Source organism: Hippocampus guttulatus, chromosome 16 (genome assembly GCF_054856545.1).
Source record: "Hippocampus guttulatus isolate MCC_2025c chromosome 16, RoL_Hgut_1.0, whole genome shotgun sequence".
NCBI lineage: Eukaryota > Metazoa > Chordata > Actinopteri > Syngnathiformes > Syngnathidae > Hippocampus > Hippocampus guttulatus.
The window spans coordinates 1,427,613-1,443,135 of NC_141276.1; the positions used below are offsets into that span (position 1 = coordinate 1,427,613).

The following is a 15,523-nucleotide window of genomic DNA, read 5'->3' on the forward strand; positions in this document are numbered from 1 at the left end:
ACCACCGAGTTATAGAAAGTCTTGAGGAGCGACCCCTGAACCCCAAAAGACCTCAGTTTCCTGAGTAGGAAGAGTCGGCTCTGTCCTTTCCTAATCAGGGTGTCCGTGTTTGTAGACCAGTCCAGTTTGTTGTTCAGAAGAACACCTAGGTACTTGTAGGAGGTCACCCTCTCTATGTCCATACCCTGGATGTTCATCGGTGCTGGTGAGGACTGTTTCCTGCAGAAATCCACAACCAACTCCTTAGTTTTCCTAGGGTTGATCTGGAGGAGATTCTGCTGGCACCAGTCCACAAAGTCCTTCGTCATTCCCCTGTACTCCCGATCGTCCCCCTCTGTAATGAGGCCAACAATCGCAGAGTCATCGGAGAATTTCTGAAGGTGGCAGTTTGGAGTGGCGTGTCTGAAGTCCGAGGTGTAGAGGATGAACAGGAATGGAGCCAGAACAGTCCCCTGCGGCGCTCCAGTGCTGCAGAGAAGCTTGTCCGACTCACGTACTGCGGCCGATTTGTGAGGTAGTCTGTGATCCATGCAGTGAGATGGTGGTCAACTCTTGCGTTCTGCAGTTTGCCTCCCAGCAAGTTGGGCTGGATGGTGTTGAAGGCACTGGAGTGCCTTCAACAATATGCAGATTTTCCCAAAATGCTTCGAATCATATCTGTTGTTGACATACAGTGTGCGTCCCTAAAATTTCAGGTCATGGGTCACTGTGCTTCGAGTAAAAAAAAAAAAAAAACTAAATCTGTCACTGACTTTCCTTTCCTGTTAGTATCACGCCCCTGCTAATAGACCAACCCGGATAAACTGTTGGCATTGACGTGGCAAAGCTCATATAACGGATGCACCAAAAACACTTCTGTTCATTATTATTTGTCAGTCACACATTATTGGAGGATTCTTAAACCCAACACCAAAGCAGCGAGCTCATTTTATGAAAAAAAAAAAAAAAAGACTTGTAAACCAGTTTAGCCTCGACAACATGTGACGTCCATGCGTGATGACGTCACTTGTCGCGCTGTCAAAACCAACACCGAAAAGTGGATTAAGGACAAACGTTTTTCTTCTAAAGACAGGTATATTAATCCAAAACCGAAGTCACTGCATATTTTACTTAGCTTTTTTAGACAACTAAGCATACAAACATGCGTCTCTCTTGTTGACAACCAAGGTAGGAGCTAGCGTCGTTAGCTACTTGCAACAATCACAGTACAGTACGTTAGCCGAACTTTTTCAATTCAATTGTATTTAAAGAGCACTTTCGAACAGCCATCGCTGCATACAAAGTGCTGTACATGGAGCAATTTAATATATACAATAAACAGTAAAACAAATCGGTAACAACGTGTTTCTTTTGGACGTTCTATTTAATAATATGGTTATAATGGCATCTGGCTGCACCAGTCTTGTAATTGTCAATGTATTCATTATTCACCCTTAGCCTTGATCGACACAGCTAACCGGGGTGTAAACACACATTTCATATGCCACCACCTTCAGTCTGCTGCACCTTGGAGTTCTTTTGCTTGTTTCATATCACAGACTAATTATTCCAACTTCCTAGATTTTGAATCACTATATCATGGCACTAAGGAACGCGTGTCGCCTCTTGGCTCAACATCAGCGATGTGCCCTCCTTTCTTTCGCTCGAGCTCAAGGGACTGCAGCACCTGTTTGGAGGGGTAAGTCATCGTCGAGATAGTAAACACTATGCACACACTGTTCACCAGGGAACATGCTGTACCGACAAACAAATATGCACCCTCACTTTCACACGCATATTTACACACTCTCCCCTAACATTCATGTTTCTGGAATTTAGAAGAAAAACACAGTGGCCAGAGGAGAAACACACAGGCACCTACACCAGAACCCTGATCTCGTGGGTCAGATGTGAATGTCGCTGATATAACGGTACCACCCATGGGCGCAATAACTGCCAATATAGAGAAAAAGTCGAGGCCCATGCGATAACGAAAAACTCAATCTGCAAAATGATATGGTAGCGATAGCCCCCCAGTATTAAAGTATGGCTATAAACCTTGACTTATGCCAACCGACCAACTATTTTGGAGCCCCTCTAAACTGAAATAATTCCGATCCCTAAATGGTAAATGTCATATTGTTGTGAAAGATCTTAAATTGTCATTGTCCAAATAATTCGGGCCCTGGCATACATAAGAAGAAACCTTTTAAGTGTGTTTTTTTCCCCCCTCTATTATGTAGAGAAAGTTTGACTTCAACAATGTGTCTGTGTACCAGTATCTGCATTCTTTCTCAACCACCATACCAGTAACGTTTTGGGGGTGATTTCTTTTTTTCTCACATGCAGAGAAGATTGAAAAGACCAAAGCAAGTACGTGGAAACATTTTTGGAATTTTTTTTTTTTTTTTTTTTGTAGATGGGATAAAAATATATGTTGTAACAATTGGTGAATTCCTTTTAAATGCTGACAGCTAAAGTCCAGTTCAACTGGCGCGATGCTCTGGACCTGGAGGGCCTGCTGACAGAGGAGGAGGTCATGATCAGAGACTCTTTTAGAACCTACTGCCAAGACAAACTGATGCCACGCATCATTTTAGCAAACAGAAATGAAGGTAAAACACATGCACTATGTAGTCCTTGAGTGTTTTATCTCTCAGTGATGAACTCTATGATAGTCATTGCCATGAGATGGACTCGTTATCTTCATTTGACCAAGACATCTCTGTTTTATAATTCGTTTATCTGCTGGTGTATTTCGTTGAACTGGAATTTTGGACTTGGTCAAATATAGAATTGTGAACACGCACACACACAGTGATATATACAGTATCTTTTGCAGTGTAAAACATACACCACGTGTGTGATTTTTCTCTCAGTGTTCCACAGAGAAATAGTGTCCGAGATGGGGGAGATGGGCGTCCTTGGTCCAACCATCAAAGGTTAGAGTAAATACGCAATCTCCTTTTGCGGATGTGAACATAAGAGACCCGCACACTTGCTCAGTGAAGCATTTTACTTTTTTGTTGGGCAGCCATTCTCAAAATCCGAAAACGTTGCCCGACATGAACCGATTCTGATTTGATTCCATTTTAATCTGTTAAATCAGCATGATTTGTTTCCTATCCCATCCATGATGGAAAGGTTACGGCTGTGCGGGGACAAGCTACGTGGCCTACGGTCTGATCGCCCGAGAAGTCGAAAGCGTGGACAGCGGCTACCGTTCGGTCATGAGCGTGCAGTCGTCGCTGGTCATGCATCCCATCAATGCGTATGGCACCGAGGAGCAGAAGCAGAAGTATCTGCCCAAGCTGGGTAAGACCAAGTAGAGTAATAGCAACAAATTAGCTGCGAGATGAAGAATTACTGGTTCTCGCTATCGAGGAATCAGCCCATCTATGTATTATCTGGCTAGTTAGAAAACTGCTACACGCTGAATCGACATTGACAAAAATGCTGCCCGTTTCCATGTTGAGCTCGTGGAGAGATCCTAGGTTGCTTTGGCCTGACGGAGCCAAACCATGGCAGCGACCCGAGCAGCATGGAGACCAGAGCGAAGTACAACCCGTCCAGCCGCACCTACTCCCTCACTGGCTCCAAGACGTGGTGAGTACTACCACAATGTGGGGATCAAACTGGAGAGATTCTTTGGAGCAAATATGCCTGTGGCATAGTGCAATATCTCAAATTTCAGGGCGTGCGGCTTGTAAAAGACTCAACAGTCTTGAATTGACTGTTTACTTTTGAAAATCATGAAACGAGTAATCACGGGGAGTGCTCCAAGCAGAAAGGCCTGAGACAGGTTGTGCCAAGTTCAAAGTCCAAACTGGCTTTGTACATATCTTGACCATAAAATTCCATTTGTATGAATCATTGTATCATGTCTGATCTTTTTGCCTGCTTAAATTAACAACGAGAAGTCACCTCCGCCATTGTTGAATAGTGTAATGCTATCAAATATCCACTTGGTGGCAGCATTTACACGTGAATTCGTGTATGAAACTGCTACGGTTTCATGAAATGACGCTGTAACAGACGTTATCCATTTGTCACACGTTACCTACTCACTGTCAGACTCATGTGTAATACCTGTACATAAATGGGTCTAAAATATACATATTCACCTCAGTGTTTATGTACATTTACCTCGCATTCAATTCGATTTTGCATTCCAATCTCGATGGAGGCTCTTCCGTGCGGTGATGGCATGCTTCTCACCGTGCTTGACTGAGTTTTCCTCCGTTGCTGGACCTTCCTCACACAAAAAAAAAGGTGTGAATGTGGCACTGAATAGCTAGCTATGTCAGCGACACGAATGAGGACACTTGCAGTTCATCTTCAAATCAAAATCAGCATTCTTTTACCTGGTGGCTAATGAGGGTGGATACAAGATATGTTGATGGAAGCCAACGTGCATGAGTGTCATTCTAAGCTGCTCCCATCTTCAGGATCACCAACTCCCCGGTGGCGGACATCGCGGTGGTGTGGGCAAAATGCGATGACGGGAAGATTCGCGGCTTCATCCTGGAGCGAGGCATGAAAGGCTTGTCCACTCCCAAGATCGAGGGCAAGTTCTCCCTGAGAGCGTCCGCCACTGGCATGATCGTCATGGATGAGGTGGAGGTTCCGGAGGAGAACCTGCTTCCCAACGCGTCTGGCCTCGGGGTGAGTCGAGGGATCCCTTTCTTGTACCGCCTCGCTAAGACACGAGTTCTCAACGGTCGCCACCTGGGGCCCGTGTTTTCCTCTTGTTGTAAAGTCGTGACCCACCCGAATATTTGACGTGAATTTGCGCCAATGCTTCCAGGGTCCATTTGGCTGCTTGAACAACGCTCGTTACGGCATTGCGTGGGGGTCCCTGGGGGCCGCAGAGTTCTGTTTCCACGCGGCTCGTCAGTACACGCTCGACAGGTCCGAGGAGTCTTTTCTCATGTCTGGTTGTCTTTGCCAATTCAGGTGCCGCCGCCATCACTATGTTCTCGTTCTCTCATCCAGGATCCAGTTTGGCGTGCCGCTCGCACGGAATCAGCTCATGCAGAAAAAGATGGCCGACATGTTGACGGAGATCACCATTGGCCTGCAGTCCTGTCTGCAGTTGGGAAGACTCATCGATGAGAAAAAGTAAGAACAATTGGGGACAGGTTGAGCGGTGCAGAGAGTTGCCAAGCTGTGAGGCTCCGGTTCAAGAACCCCTGGACTAATTTGGGAATTATTTTTGGATGCATTTAATGGTCACACACCGCGTAACATTTGGATCTCTCACCCGTTTTCAAAGTGAATCCCCGCAACGGTCATCAAACTGCGACACTTCGTTCCACCTGCATTACGGTTGCATTGGCCAAAAAGCTTGGCTATAGAGCTGCGGCGGAGCTCATTTAATATTGGTCGGAGTCGGTTTGAAAGAAAAGCGACGTTGCTTTCGAGCACGACTGAACCAAGCATGCTGGTCTGTCGACCAGGGCTGCCCCCGAGATGATCTCCATGCTGAAGAGGAACAGCTGCGGCAAAGCCCTGGACATTGCCCGACAGGCCAGAGACATGCTGGGAGGAAACGGCATCGCAGACGAGTACCACGTCATCCGCCACGTCATGAACCTGGAAGCCGTCAACACATATGAAGGTTTGTACTTAGGAATCATTTTAGAGTGTTTGGAAACAATCGGCGGCGGGATACTAATGGGCGGCTGATAAGTGAATGACTACCGTTGACCTGAACTGCCATCTCCCCACCCTCAGGTACGCATGATATCCATGCGTTGATCTTGGGCCGAGCCATCACTGGGCTGCAGTCCTTCACTGTGGACAAATAAGAGGCCAATTCCGATTGCCGCCAAATGGAGTCTGCTTACTGCACACATCACTTCTGTAATATGACTGTGTGGACTACGGAGATATTTTTGAAATTTGAGTGACCGCTTGTTTTCCTCTGATTTTGTTTCCACAAAATGACCGCACCAGGAGGCTTTCATGTCGACATCAGACTTGCTTTACGTTACTGATCGGAGACGCGGTAATCGAGCTCTCCAAATAGCAACTTCTGGAGTAGAACCGTGATCAATGGTTCTCCCAGACATGATTGATGATGCGGCAGCAATTTACTGGTACTTTTCCCGACATGATCGTGACTGTACGGTTTGCTCAAGGTCAAGTTTGCTGCAGCGATTTTCAATAAAAAAGTATTTTGTGGTTCATATTTGTCAAATGTCGCCTTGTGTGTATTTTGTTGTATGAGGACATGACAAAAGAACCTCAAGCAGTTGTGTTTTCAATACGTGCTCATTTGAGGGTCTTTATGCAAAAGCTATTTCATACATTTTCACATGTAGAGAGGCGTGGCATCAGTTTTCACAAGTTCAGGCCCTCCTGTGGAGTTTTCTCCGGGTAATCCGGTTTCCTCCCACTTTTTTTTATATTAATTAAAGCTTCTAAATGGTGCCGAGCAGCTGTACTTTAGCCCCCACCCCCACCCCCCAAAAAAAGGAATGCTGCTCAGTGGTTCTTGGAGGGAATTGCTCAAAAAGCAGCACTCGGAACAACCTTTGCGCGCATGAGACGAAGCCTGAATAGTTCCCAAGCCAGCGGCTCGTGGCTAAGTTGAGGGAATTAAGGGCGACATAAGGCCGTGCTGAGCAGGGGGCGAGTTGACGACGCCACGACAGAGCTGATCATTCACCGTCTCCGCTGGCTGAGGACCGTCAACCTGCAGCTCCCCAGCGGACATGCGTGGACCTGCCGTTCCAACAGGATGCGTTTTGTTTTTTGTCTCATCAGATCGCGACAGCTCTTTGGTCCTCGCGGATTCCGCTTCATGAACAGCAACTTGAAATATTCTGGGGGACTTCACATGGAAGGAGCATCGCTCGTTTTATCGGCGTTTGAGTGACAAAGCCATCAGACTAGAAACATCTTCTTCCCACAACCATGAGCAGATATAATTTCATCACGTGGAACTCCACGGACGACGCGCACGCCTCCCCGTATTCCTTGGAGGAGCCCCTGTACAAGCAGTACAAGCCTGTGACCAAGGAACTGATCCCCCTGCCCAAGGCGGTGCTCTACCTGCTCATGGCAGCTCTGGTGGTGGTCGGCGTGGCATATGCCATTATCGGACATCTCATTAAGGATCTGGCCATGGATATCGCAGGTATGTTACCTATTCAAACCACTATGACCATAATTTCGCAAATCTCTACTAATTGGGGGGGGGGGGGGGGGTCTCCTGAGAAGTGATGGTTTTGGAGGTATGAGGAGTCCGCCCGACTCCAGCAAAATGTTATCAATTAAACTTTGTTATGACTGTAATCTATATCGCGGACTCCCACTCATCAAGTGCGCCATAGGAAATTCTTCCGTTTCACTAAATAGGTCTTTTTTTATTTGCTACCAATGTATCTTTTGTTCAACTATTTATGTAAGGGCATCTTGCACTAGATGACTGTGATATTTTTGTTTGGTGGGGCTGCCATGACATTTTTTTTTAAAAACATCTTCCATATTCAATTATACATCAATGTTTCGCCGTTTTAATAACTTTGCGAGTTTTGTTTCTGTGCACCTGCTGATGACTTACATTGACTTTTTTTTTTTTTTAAATCAAGACACATTTGTCACTGAACAGAAATGACAATGAATGACTAAAACTTGAGAACCTAAATATTCTCAAAACAATGATCTGTATTTGTCTTTACGTACAGCGCGAGTGCCATGCCCTCTTACACTTGCTGTACTCTAACTGATATGAACTCGTGATCTCTAATGTTCAGATTGCATGTTGGGCCCACCTGGCAATGAGGACAAGGACCAGGACAACAACTCACAAGGCCTGGCCACTCACCCGCCACCACACCCGTTTGCCCACAACGCCTTCCACGTGTGGGACCAGGACGACGTGGTCATCCCTCTGCCGCTGGACGACAGTCCCGAGACCAGCCCGCTGTTGCTGGCCACCATTCCCTACATGCCCTCTTTCTTCCCACACCTCCACAGTCCGACAAGTCAGAACTCTCCCACGCTCCAAGAACAGGGAGATCAGAATGCGCATTGAGGATGATGATCGCAATCCTCGGGAAGACGCCTAGCCACTTTACATGGGGGGGGGGGGGGGGGGGGGGCTCATCAAAAGGACTCTGACATTAAACAATGGATTATGGAAGATGATTTTTCCATTCGCATGTGATGTGTCAAAGTCTCGTATGCACACCGGCAGCTCAAACAGCACGTGCGCTTGTCTTTTAAATCTGCAAAGGTTTCTGTGAATAATGCAATGCTCAAGATGGCAGTTTGGCAAGGACTGGGGGGGGGGGGGACATGAGCAGAGAGTCAGTCAAGGAGAGGACAAGGACAAAGAGGATTAGAGAAGATCATCAGATCATTTCTGTGTGCCTGAGTTTCCAAGAGAAGAGGTTGAAAATGGCATACAGTATCGGTTCAAATTGTCCGCCATTTCATGTCTTTGTGCAGTCCAACCTCGTTTCAACGTACCCAGTTTACGTTTTCACAGCAACAATGTTCACAATTCACATCCTTCATTTTCCATTTGTAACTTTGTGAGTAGTGTATTGAGGTTAATATTATCGGTGTCGTATTTTATGAGTCCCTGCACTTTGTTTGTATCGCAGGCTTGTTACTCTACTGGCCAGACTTGAACGTATATCGTGCCGACCACAGAAGTCAGTCCAGTCCGCACGTCAGCCAGGCGGCCATTCAAACTTTTAAAGCGATCAGTTGGCCGTCGTACACGCTTGACTACGATGCTATTTGAAGTCGCTGGGGGATTTAACCTTAAGGCCAAGACTTAAGGAGTTCCAGGGAGTCCACTTGTACACAACAAGACTTAATCCCGGAGCCCGCACGGAAAACACTTCGGAGGTTTCCCCGAAGCACAAACCGATATGGACAAAAGAATTGGGACAGCAACTATTATGAACAAGAGATGTGCTCCACACTGGGAAGGCTTGCTACAAGATTTTGGTGCGCGTCTGTGGGGAATTTTCGCAACTTGATCCAGGTCAGGGACAGGGGGAATCAAGTGCTTCGCCAAGACACGTGCCAGCAATTCTTCAAAAGGAGTTCATGAGGAGTCTGATGTTTTGGGTCATATCAAGAGCAATCTAAGTGACATCGGCCATTACCATTTGACAAACTTCTGCTTCGTCCTTCAGCATAACATCATGTACGCAAAGACACCACGAGTCACTCGACGTATCGTCACTCGAAACTGTCGGGGGTTTGACAGTTTGGACAATGTTTATTATTCAAAAGGAACCTGCACAGTTGAGTCGAGTCTGGCAACATGGAATGCCGTCGGTTCCGAGACGAACATTTCGCATTCTCGTGTGTACACAAAAGCCTGTCACCCGATTTTAAAATGCCATGAAAATAGAATTGTATTTCGTTATGGCAACAGTGACAAAGTGGGTCCAAAATCGAAAAGAGGTCAGTACCAAACTCAGGAGTCCAGTCGACAAATGGGGCTGTCGTAAACCATCTGCAGATTGACCTTGTGTCCCACCAGCTCTCTGATGTTGTTTATGCCGTATTTAATCATGGTGGGTCTGCGGGACAAACGAGAAGGCCGAGTGAGCAAGAGTTCACGGAAGAAGAGGGGAGTCGCCAAATATGGATTGCGAGGAGACTCCCCCCCCCCCCTCCCCCGTACATGTGAACGACATCCAGACACGTTGCCTCATCTCGAAAGTGATGCATGATCATCAGCAATTGGACCAATCATTCTCAACCCCTCTTGAGGTTACAATTAACTCATTCAGTACTAGCCAATTCTGGACCAAGTCTGAAAAGACGTTTAAAAACGTCTTTGGGAGTGAATGAGTTAAGAAACAAACATGTCAGCAATGAATGCTTCATGGATCCGTTTACCTTTCCAGAGACAGCCCCCAAGCAATAACGGACACGTCCTCGGGGAGACCCATCGGCAGCAGCATCTCTGGTCTGAAGACACCAGAGTTCCCCACTTCCACCCACTTTTTTAGTCCTGTACGTGCGGAGAAACATCATATGGCAACCATCTACCGGAGTACCATTTCTTCACATAAATAAGCAGCAATGCTCTCTTTTGGTTTACTCAACATAAAACTGTGAACGTGAGCGCTGCGCTTCAGCTCTGACAACGCAGGCAGGCCAAGGATTAACATGATCTCTCATCCGTCTCTTCCTACTTTCATGCGTCTTTTGCAGCGAAATGATTAAAAAAAAAAAAAAAAACTATGACAACTCAAAATATAGCTGTCGTGTTCATTTTTTCGGAGCAGCGGTGATAGTTGGTCAAGAGATGGAAGGAGGAATACCTTCATGGTAACTGAACACCTCCATGCTGGGCTCTGTGTAGGGGTTGTAGGCAGGCTTGAAACGTAGCTTCGTAATTCCTAAAAAAATAAATAAATATGAAAGAGTGTGAGAAAATTCTGCATTTTTTGGCTCCGTTTGTCCTTCAGTGTCAGATGAATCTGTACATTCAAACCTAGTTTGGTGAAGAACTGATGCAGGACACCCATGAGGTCCCCCAGGGTGAGCCCGTAGTCGGCCACCACACCCTCGATTTGGTGGAACTCAGCCAGATGGGTTGCATCTAATGTCTCATTCCTGAAGACCCGGTCGATGGAGAAGTATTTGACGGGGGTGAACTTCTCCTGATGAAGAACAGGCACAGTGAGTCCTGGCCGCGCGGGTGCTATACGTGTCGCGACATTGGCCATGTGACCCAAGAGCATGGCTGAGGTGCTACTTATGGACTCTCTACTTGGCAGTGCTTTCCAGGAAGTGTTTTAACCGGAGCGCAAGGGTTGCTCCAGTTTAGCTGCCAAGAGCTTTAGCGAGGTCAGTCGGACGCATGGCATGGGATGCCAGCAGGTTAAGTCTGGCTGCACTGGAGCAAAGGCGGTCTCTAAATTTGTGTCACGCAGAACTGCGCAGACACCCTTATAAAAAGTTCTCAAAGGGGGAGCCAACCCCAAAATGTCCTTTACGATATGATCTATACAGCCCTACTCGTCTAAACGCAGCATTGCGATCAATATTGCGTTTAGCGGCAAAATCCAGCTGTTATGAGCCAGCTCAGCGGGCAGCCATTTTACTACTTGGTGTCAACTGAAAATGACATCACAGTTGCTGGGGGCTCTGGTATCGACCAATCCTGGCTCACCTGACGTCTGAAGCTGAGCCATCGGTCATTCCCGGAGCCCTTGAGCAGCTGTGATGTCATTTTCAGTCGATAGCCGGCGGCAAAATGGCCGCTCACTTTCAAAGCGTTTTCCGATGCCTTGCACGTGCAACTTACTTGTTGTGCAAGTTTATACAGCATGCGTGCGCTGACTGCTGTAGTGTGCGTGCGCAGGATATTCTTCTGGGCCTCCTCAATCTTCCAGTCGCATTTGTACCTGAGGGGGGGGCATCACAGCGAGAGTTCTCCGCGGGGATACAACTATATATTTTTTTAATTCACTTTCTTGACAGAAAACATTTACACATGGCATGCATATGTTTTCAATCATTTAAGATGGTTCCTGTAACTCAGGAATGTCTTGCAAACCCTTATTTGGAATACTGAACACTAAAATGCTTATCTTACGGACGTCACGTAGCGATTATCTCACCCTTGCGAACCAAAGCCGCCCTCCGAGTGGACCCTCTTCACTCTCTCCAAGTAGTCCTGCGGTAACTCGAGGGCGAGAGCAGGGTCTGAAAGTTCGGGAGTACAAAGGAGCCTTGATGCAAAAAGAAGTGTGAAAGTTGACTGCGGGAGGAATAACCGAAACACGGGGTCGCACCGGACAGGAAGAAGGTGTCGTGCTGGTCTCGGGCCGGGTGCTGCTGCGGCTGAAAAAGGGAGTCAAAGTTCCAGAAAGAGCTCTCGATGAAGTTGTTGGTTGGCATCTCGGTGAAACTGAAGACAAAAGGTGTTGGACATGCCAGTGTTTGAGATGTCTCTCACATTCACTTAACTCACTCATTCAATCCCAATGACGTGTCAATGCTTTTAAGGGGGGGTGGGCAATCTTCCACCATGACTCGGGAGAGGAATTGATGAACGTATCAAGGAGGCTTTTGTCCGCACACAATTAACAAGTGGCCATCAAAAGAGGCTCCGTGTGCGGGAACGCATTGTTTGCCTCACGCAAAAACCACACGGTAGCGAAGGCGCCTATGTGAAAGTGAAATCCAGAATGCGGAACTCACCCCATCTCCAAGAAGATCTGTCTGAACTGCGTTCGCACTTTCATCAGCGGATGCAGGTGGCCGCAGTCCGGGGCCACACCCATCGCATCAAAGTTGTACGGTTTGAAATTCTTCTCTTTCCAACTGCCGCTGCGATGCGAAAACAGGCATGATTTGGTTTTCGCGAAGGGTAATAGTGAATTGAGAAACCCTTTTGCGCGTGCTACTGTAGTGTTGTTGTATATGACGCTTAATTTAGATCGCTGATTTATGAACAGACTATTAAATCCATCAAGCTCATTTCAGCCTTTGTGGCTTTTGACAAAGCCGCCATCTTTGGAAGAGGCGTTCATTTCTCCGCGTCCTTTGTCGGAAACCCCGCACACCGTCACCGATGGAGGGATGAGGGCAGACAAGACAAAAACGAAAGGTTTGCTCACAACAGAATCCCGACTTACGTGGCAATCATCTCAGGTGTGAGCTCCGTCTCCTGTTTGGTGACGGTGGTGCTGAAGGAGTTGCCTTTCGTGATCCAGTAGGACTTCACCGTCCTGAGCACAGGGATACAACCAAATCTATTTCGTCTCAACTCACAACTTAGAGTTGTGATACGCACTTGAGTGGACAAAAACGCATTTATCCTATTACAAATCTTTCATATGTGACATTTGAAACATGAACTCAATCAGCACCAACTGTATCCCTCATGCAGACTTCGTCTTCCACTGGCACACGAAAATATTCCATCCACAACTTACACCTCAGTGAGAAGTTTTCGCTTTTTCAGCTCATTCTTTTCTTTCTCGTCCAAGTTGGAAGAGATGCCTTTCTGGACAAGCAGCAGCTTTTCTCGCACCTGGTCCTCGATGTTCTCCACCTGTGGACCAAAAAAATAAATAAAACAAATTAAGACATCTTGCCAGACAGATGAGTGTCAAACATAAAAAAGGTGCTGTCCACAATTATATTCCCTGTAAAGGACGTACATACAGTTCTGAATATCCTCGGCCCGCCTTCATGCCCTTTGTCTAAACGGATCCACTTGTTGGACATGGCCTTGCTGAAGCCAATCTTTCCAAAGGACAATTTCTACACGCATAGAAAGAAAACATGTTCAGACTCGGAAATATCAGCTGACTTTTCAACCGCGGACAATTTAAAGGGGAACTCAAGTCAACATCTTTTCTTTGCGATAATATATCAATATTGCATTCATAGAAGAATAATTAAATGGATTAATCTGCCCGTTTTCTGACATCTCAGGAGGCTGACATTTGATGCAGAAAGCACCTCCTGCCGTCAACTGAAATTTACATCAAAGTACGTTCAGGCACGCATTACGAACATCACGGCCCACCTGGTTTCTGCATATGGCCACTTAACGTTCGCGGTGGAAGCCCAAGGGCACTTTTACAGCTATTCCAGTCGGCGGCAGAGGGCGGTGCTGCATAAAGTGTCAGCCCCCTTAGACGGATGGCAACAGGCGGATTCATCGTCTTAATTCTTCTTCCGCAAACACAATATTAATCCGTATACACAGTTTAGATTAGTGGGAGCACATAGAATGTAATATTGGAATTTTTTTTTTCCCCCTTGAGTTCCCCTTTGAGAAGATAAATAAGCAATTATAAGAGTAAGCCTCTGTCAGCCTTACCATGAGGTCACTTTGGGTCAGACCCTCGAGCGGGATGGCGTCGAAGACCCGAGCTTCCTGGCTGCCTTGCTCAGCGATCTCCTTGCCCTCCTCTGTCAGTTCCCAGTGTTTGGAGGAGCGCAGCTCAGCTGAGATTATCTGAGAGCCAGACAACATATAATCTGTTTTTTTCAAATTTATTGGAAGATTTCCGTTAAGTAGCAGGGGTCGCCGCGGTCAATCATCCTCTTCTATTACTCCCCGTCTTCTGCATCTTCTGCATCTTCTGCTCCAACTCCAGCAAGTGATGGTTTCTGCAAGTCTTTCCTCCCCATATCCATCCTCTCTCAGGTATTCCCCTTTGCTTACAACCTGGCAGCGCCATTTCCAGCACCCTTGTTCCACTACCACTACCACTGCACAGGTTGCAATCATCTCAAACCGACTTCTTTAGCTTTGTGGAAAGCATTCGGACGGTAGCATGAGAAGAATAGATATCATTAGACCATCAAAGTGCAAGAATGTTGACAGTCTTGTCATGTTAAATTATAATATTTATTACACACTCAGCTTTTCGATGAATCAATATCAGTTTATCTTCCTTACGAGGACGTGATATTCCTCTTGAGGATTACAATTTTATCTCGTTTTCTCATTACTAGTGCTGCTGCTACTACTACTTCTACTACGATGTAGGGTTAAAAAAGACTGCATTTACAATAAAATGGTTAGGTGCCTGTATACTTTTTTAAGGCGGTATAAAAATATAAGCCATAATACACAGAGCACATGAAACTAGTCTGACAACTCTCGCATCTCTCGTCTTTACCCTCATTGCATCAGTCACATTGCAAATGTTGACGTGACAGCATTGCTTCCGCTGCAATTCAAACCACGAAAACTCACTTCGCCGAGACACTGCAGACTCTTCACGGCGCCCACGATGACCTGGTGGTCCACTCCGAGGCTGCAAGCCACATTTAGGCTTTCCACGCCGTCTTGCGCCTTCTCAATACGCTGCAGTAGCGTCTCCACCACACGCGCGTCCGCCATAGCCGGTCGCCACTGAGCGCTAAGGAACCGGAAATGACGTCACGGCTAGTACAGGAGATGTTGGGAGCTGTTCATTTTTTTATCGACCCCCCCACATTGTAAAGTGATCACCTTGCAATATATTTTGTGATCTGTTTAATTTATAAAGCTAGAAGAAAGTAAGTAGATCGTAGACGAGTAAACAATTCATTGAAAGTGTTTTTTGGGGGGGGGGGGACTATCACCGGTTAAACGGAAAGCTGAATCATCTAGAACAGGGGTCTCAAACTCAGGTCCTGGAGGGCCGCTGTCCTGAATTTGAGACCCCTGATCTAGAATCATTCTGTAGTTAACACTAAAAGGGGTGTTGTGTGAGTCTATATAAGTGTACACACACACACACACACTTAACGTCTGGCGTTCAGACTATCCATCCATCCATCCATTTTCCGAACCGCTTGATCCTCACTAGGGTCGCGGGGGGTGCTGGAGCCTATCCCAGCCATCTCCGGGCAGTAGGCGGGGGACACCCTGAATCAGTTGCCAGCCAATCGCAGGGCACACAGAGACGAACAACCATCCACGCCCACTCACACCTAGGGACAATTTAGAGCGTCCAATCAGCCTGCCATGCATGTTTTTGGAATGTGGGAGGAAACCGGAGCACCCGGAGAAAACCCACGCAGGCCCGGGGAGAACATGCAAACT

At 46.7% G+C, this 15,523-nt stretch overlaps 3 protein-coding genes across 4 annotated transcripts; 2 read left to right on the forward strand and 1 right to left on the reverse strand.

Annotated features, from left to right (window-relative positions):
* Nucleotides 1–926: 926 nt before the first annotated feature.
* LOC147192329 (glutaryl-CoA dehydrogenase, mitochondrial-like) lies at nt 927–6,181 on the forward strand. Of its 2 annotated transcripts, none has more exons than XM_086132068.1 (12): nt 927–1,072; nt 1,561–1,678; nt 2,329–2,352; nt 2,454–2,594; nt 2,859–2,921; nt 3,124–3,294; nt 3,456–3,585; nt 4,428–4,644; nt 4,787–4,890; nt 4,975–5,100; nt 5,439–5,599; nt 5,716–6,181. In XM_086132068.1, exons 2-12 carry the CDS (start codon nt 1,579–1,581, stop codon nt 5,787–5,789), a joined length of 1,311 nt encoding a protein of 436 aa, XP_085988194.1. In that variant the 5' UTR covers nt 927–1,072; nt 1,561–1,578; the 3' UTR covers nt 5,790–6,181. The 2 variants fall into 2 exon arrangements, with proteins under 2 accessions (XP_085988194.1, XP_085988195.1); XM_086132069.1 differs by having other exon boundaries at nt 1,022–1,167.
* A 444-nt stretch (nt 6,182–6,625) lies between these two features.
* On the forward strand, nt 6,626–8,080 carry LOC147192330 (uncharacterized). The gene is made up of 2 exons (XM_086132070.1): nt 6,626–7,123; nt 7,743–8,080. Exons 1-2 carry the CDS (start codon nt 6,901–6,903, stop codon nt 8,021–8,023), a joined length of 504 nt encoding a protein of 167 aa, XP_085988196.1. The 5' UTR covers nt 6,626–6,900; the 3' UTR covers nt 8,024–8,080.
* A 1,101-nt stretch (nt 8,081–9,181) lies between these two features.
* farsa (phenylalanyl-tRNA synthetase subunit alpha) lies at nt 9,182–14,851 on the reverse strand. The gene is made up of 13 exons (XM_086132067.1): nt 14,690–14,851; nt 13,805–13,942; nt 13,141–13,239; nt 12,909–13,027; nt 12,609–12,701; nt 12,172–12,300; nt 11,763–11,878; nt 11,589–11,673; nt 11,273–11,372; nt 10,457–10,625; nt 10,284–10,361; nt 9,856–9,970; nt 9,182–9,533 (listed from the first exon to the last, which is right to left on the reverse strand). The coding sequence occupies exons 1-13, from the start codon at nt 14,834–14,836 to the stop codon at nt 9,428–9,430; spliced, it is 1,494 nt and encodes a 497-aa protein (XP_085988193.1). The 5' UTR covers nt 14,837–14,851; the 3' UTR covers nt 9,182–9,427.
* Nucleotides 14,852–15,523: the final 672 nt, after the last annotated feature.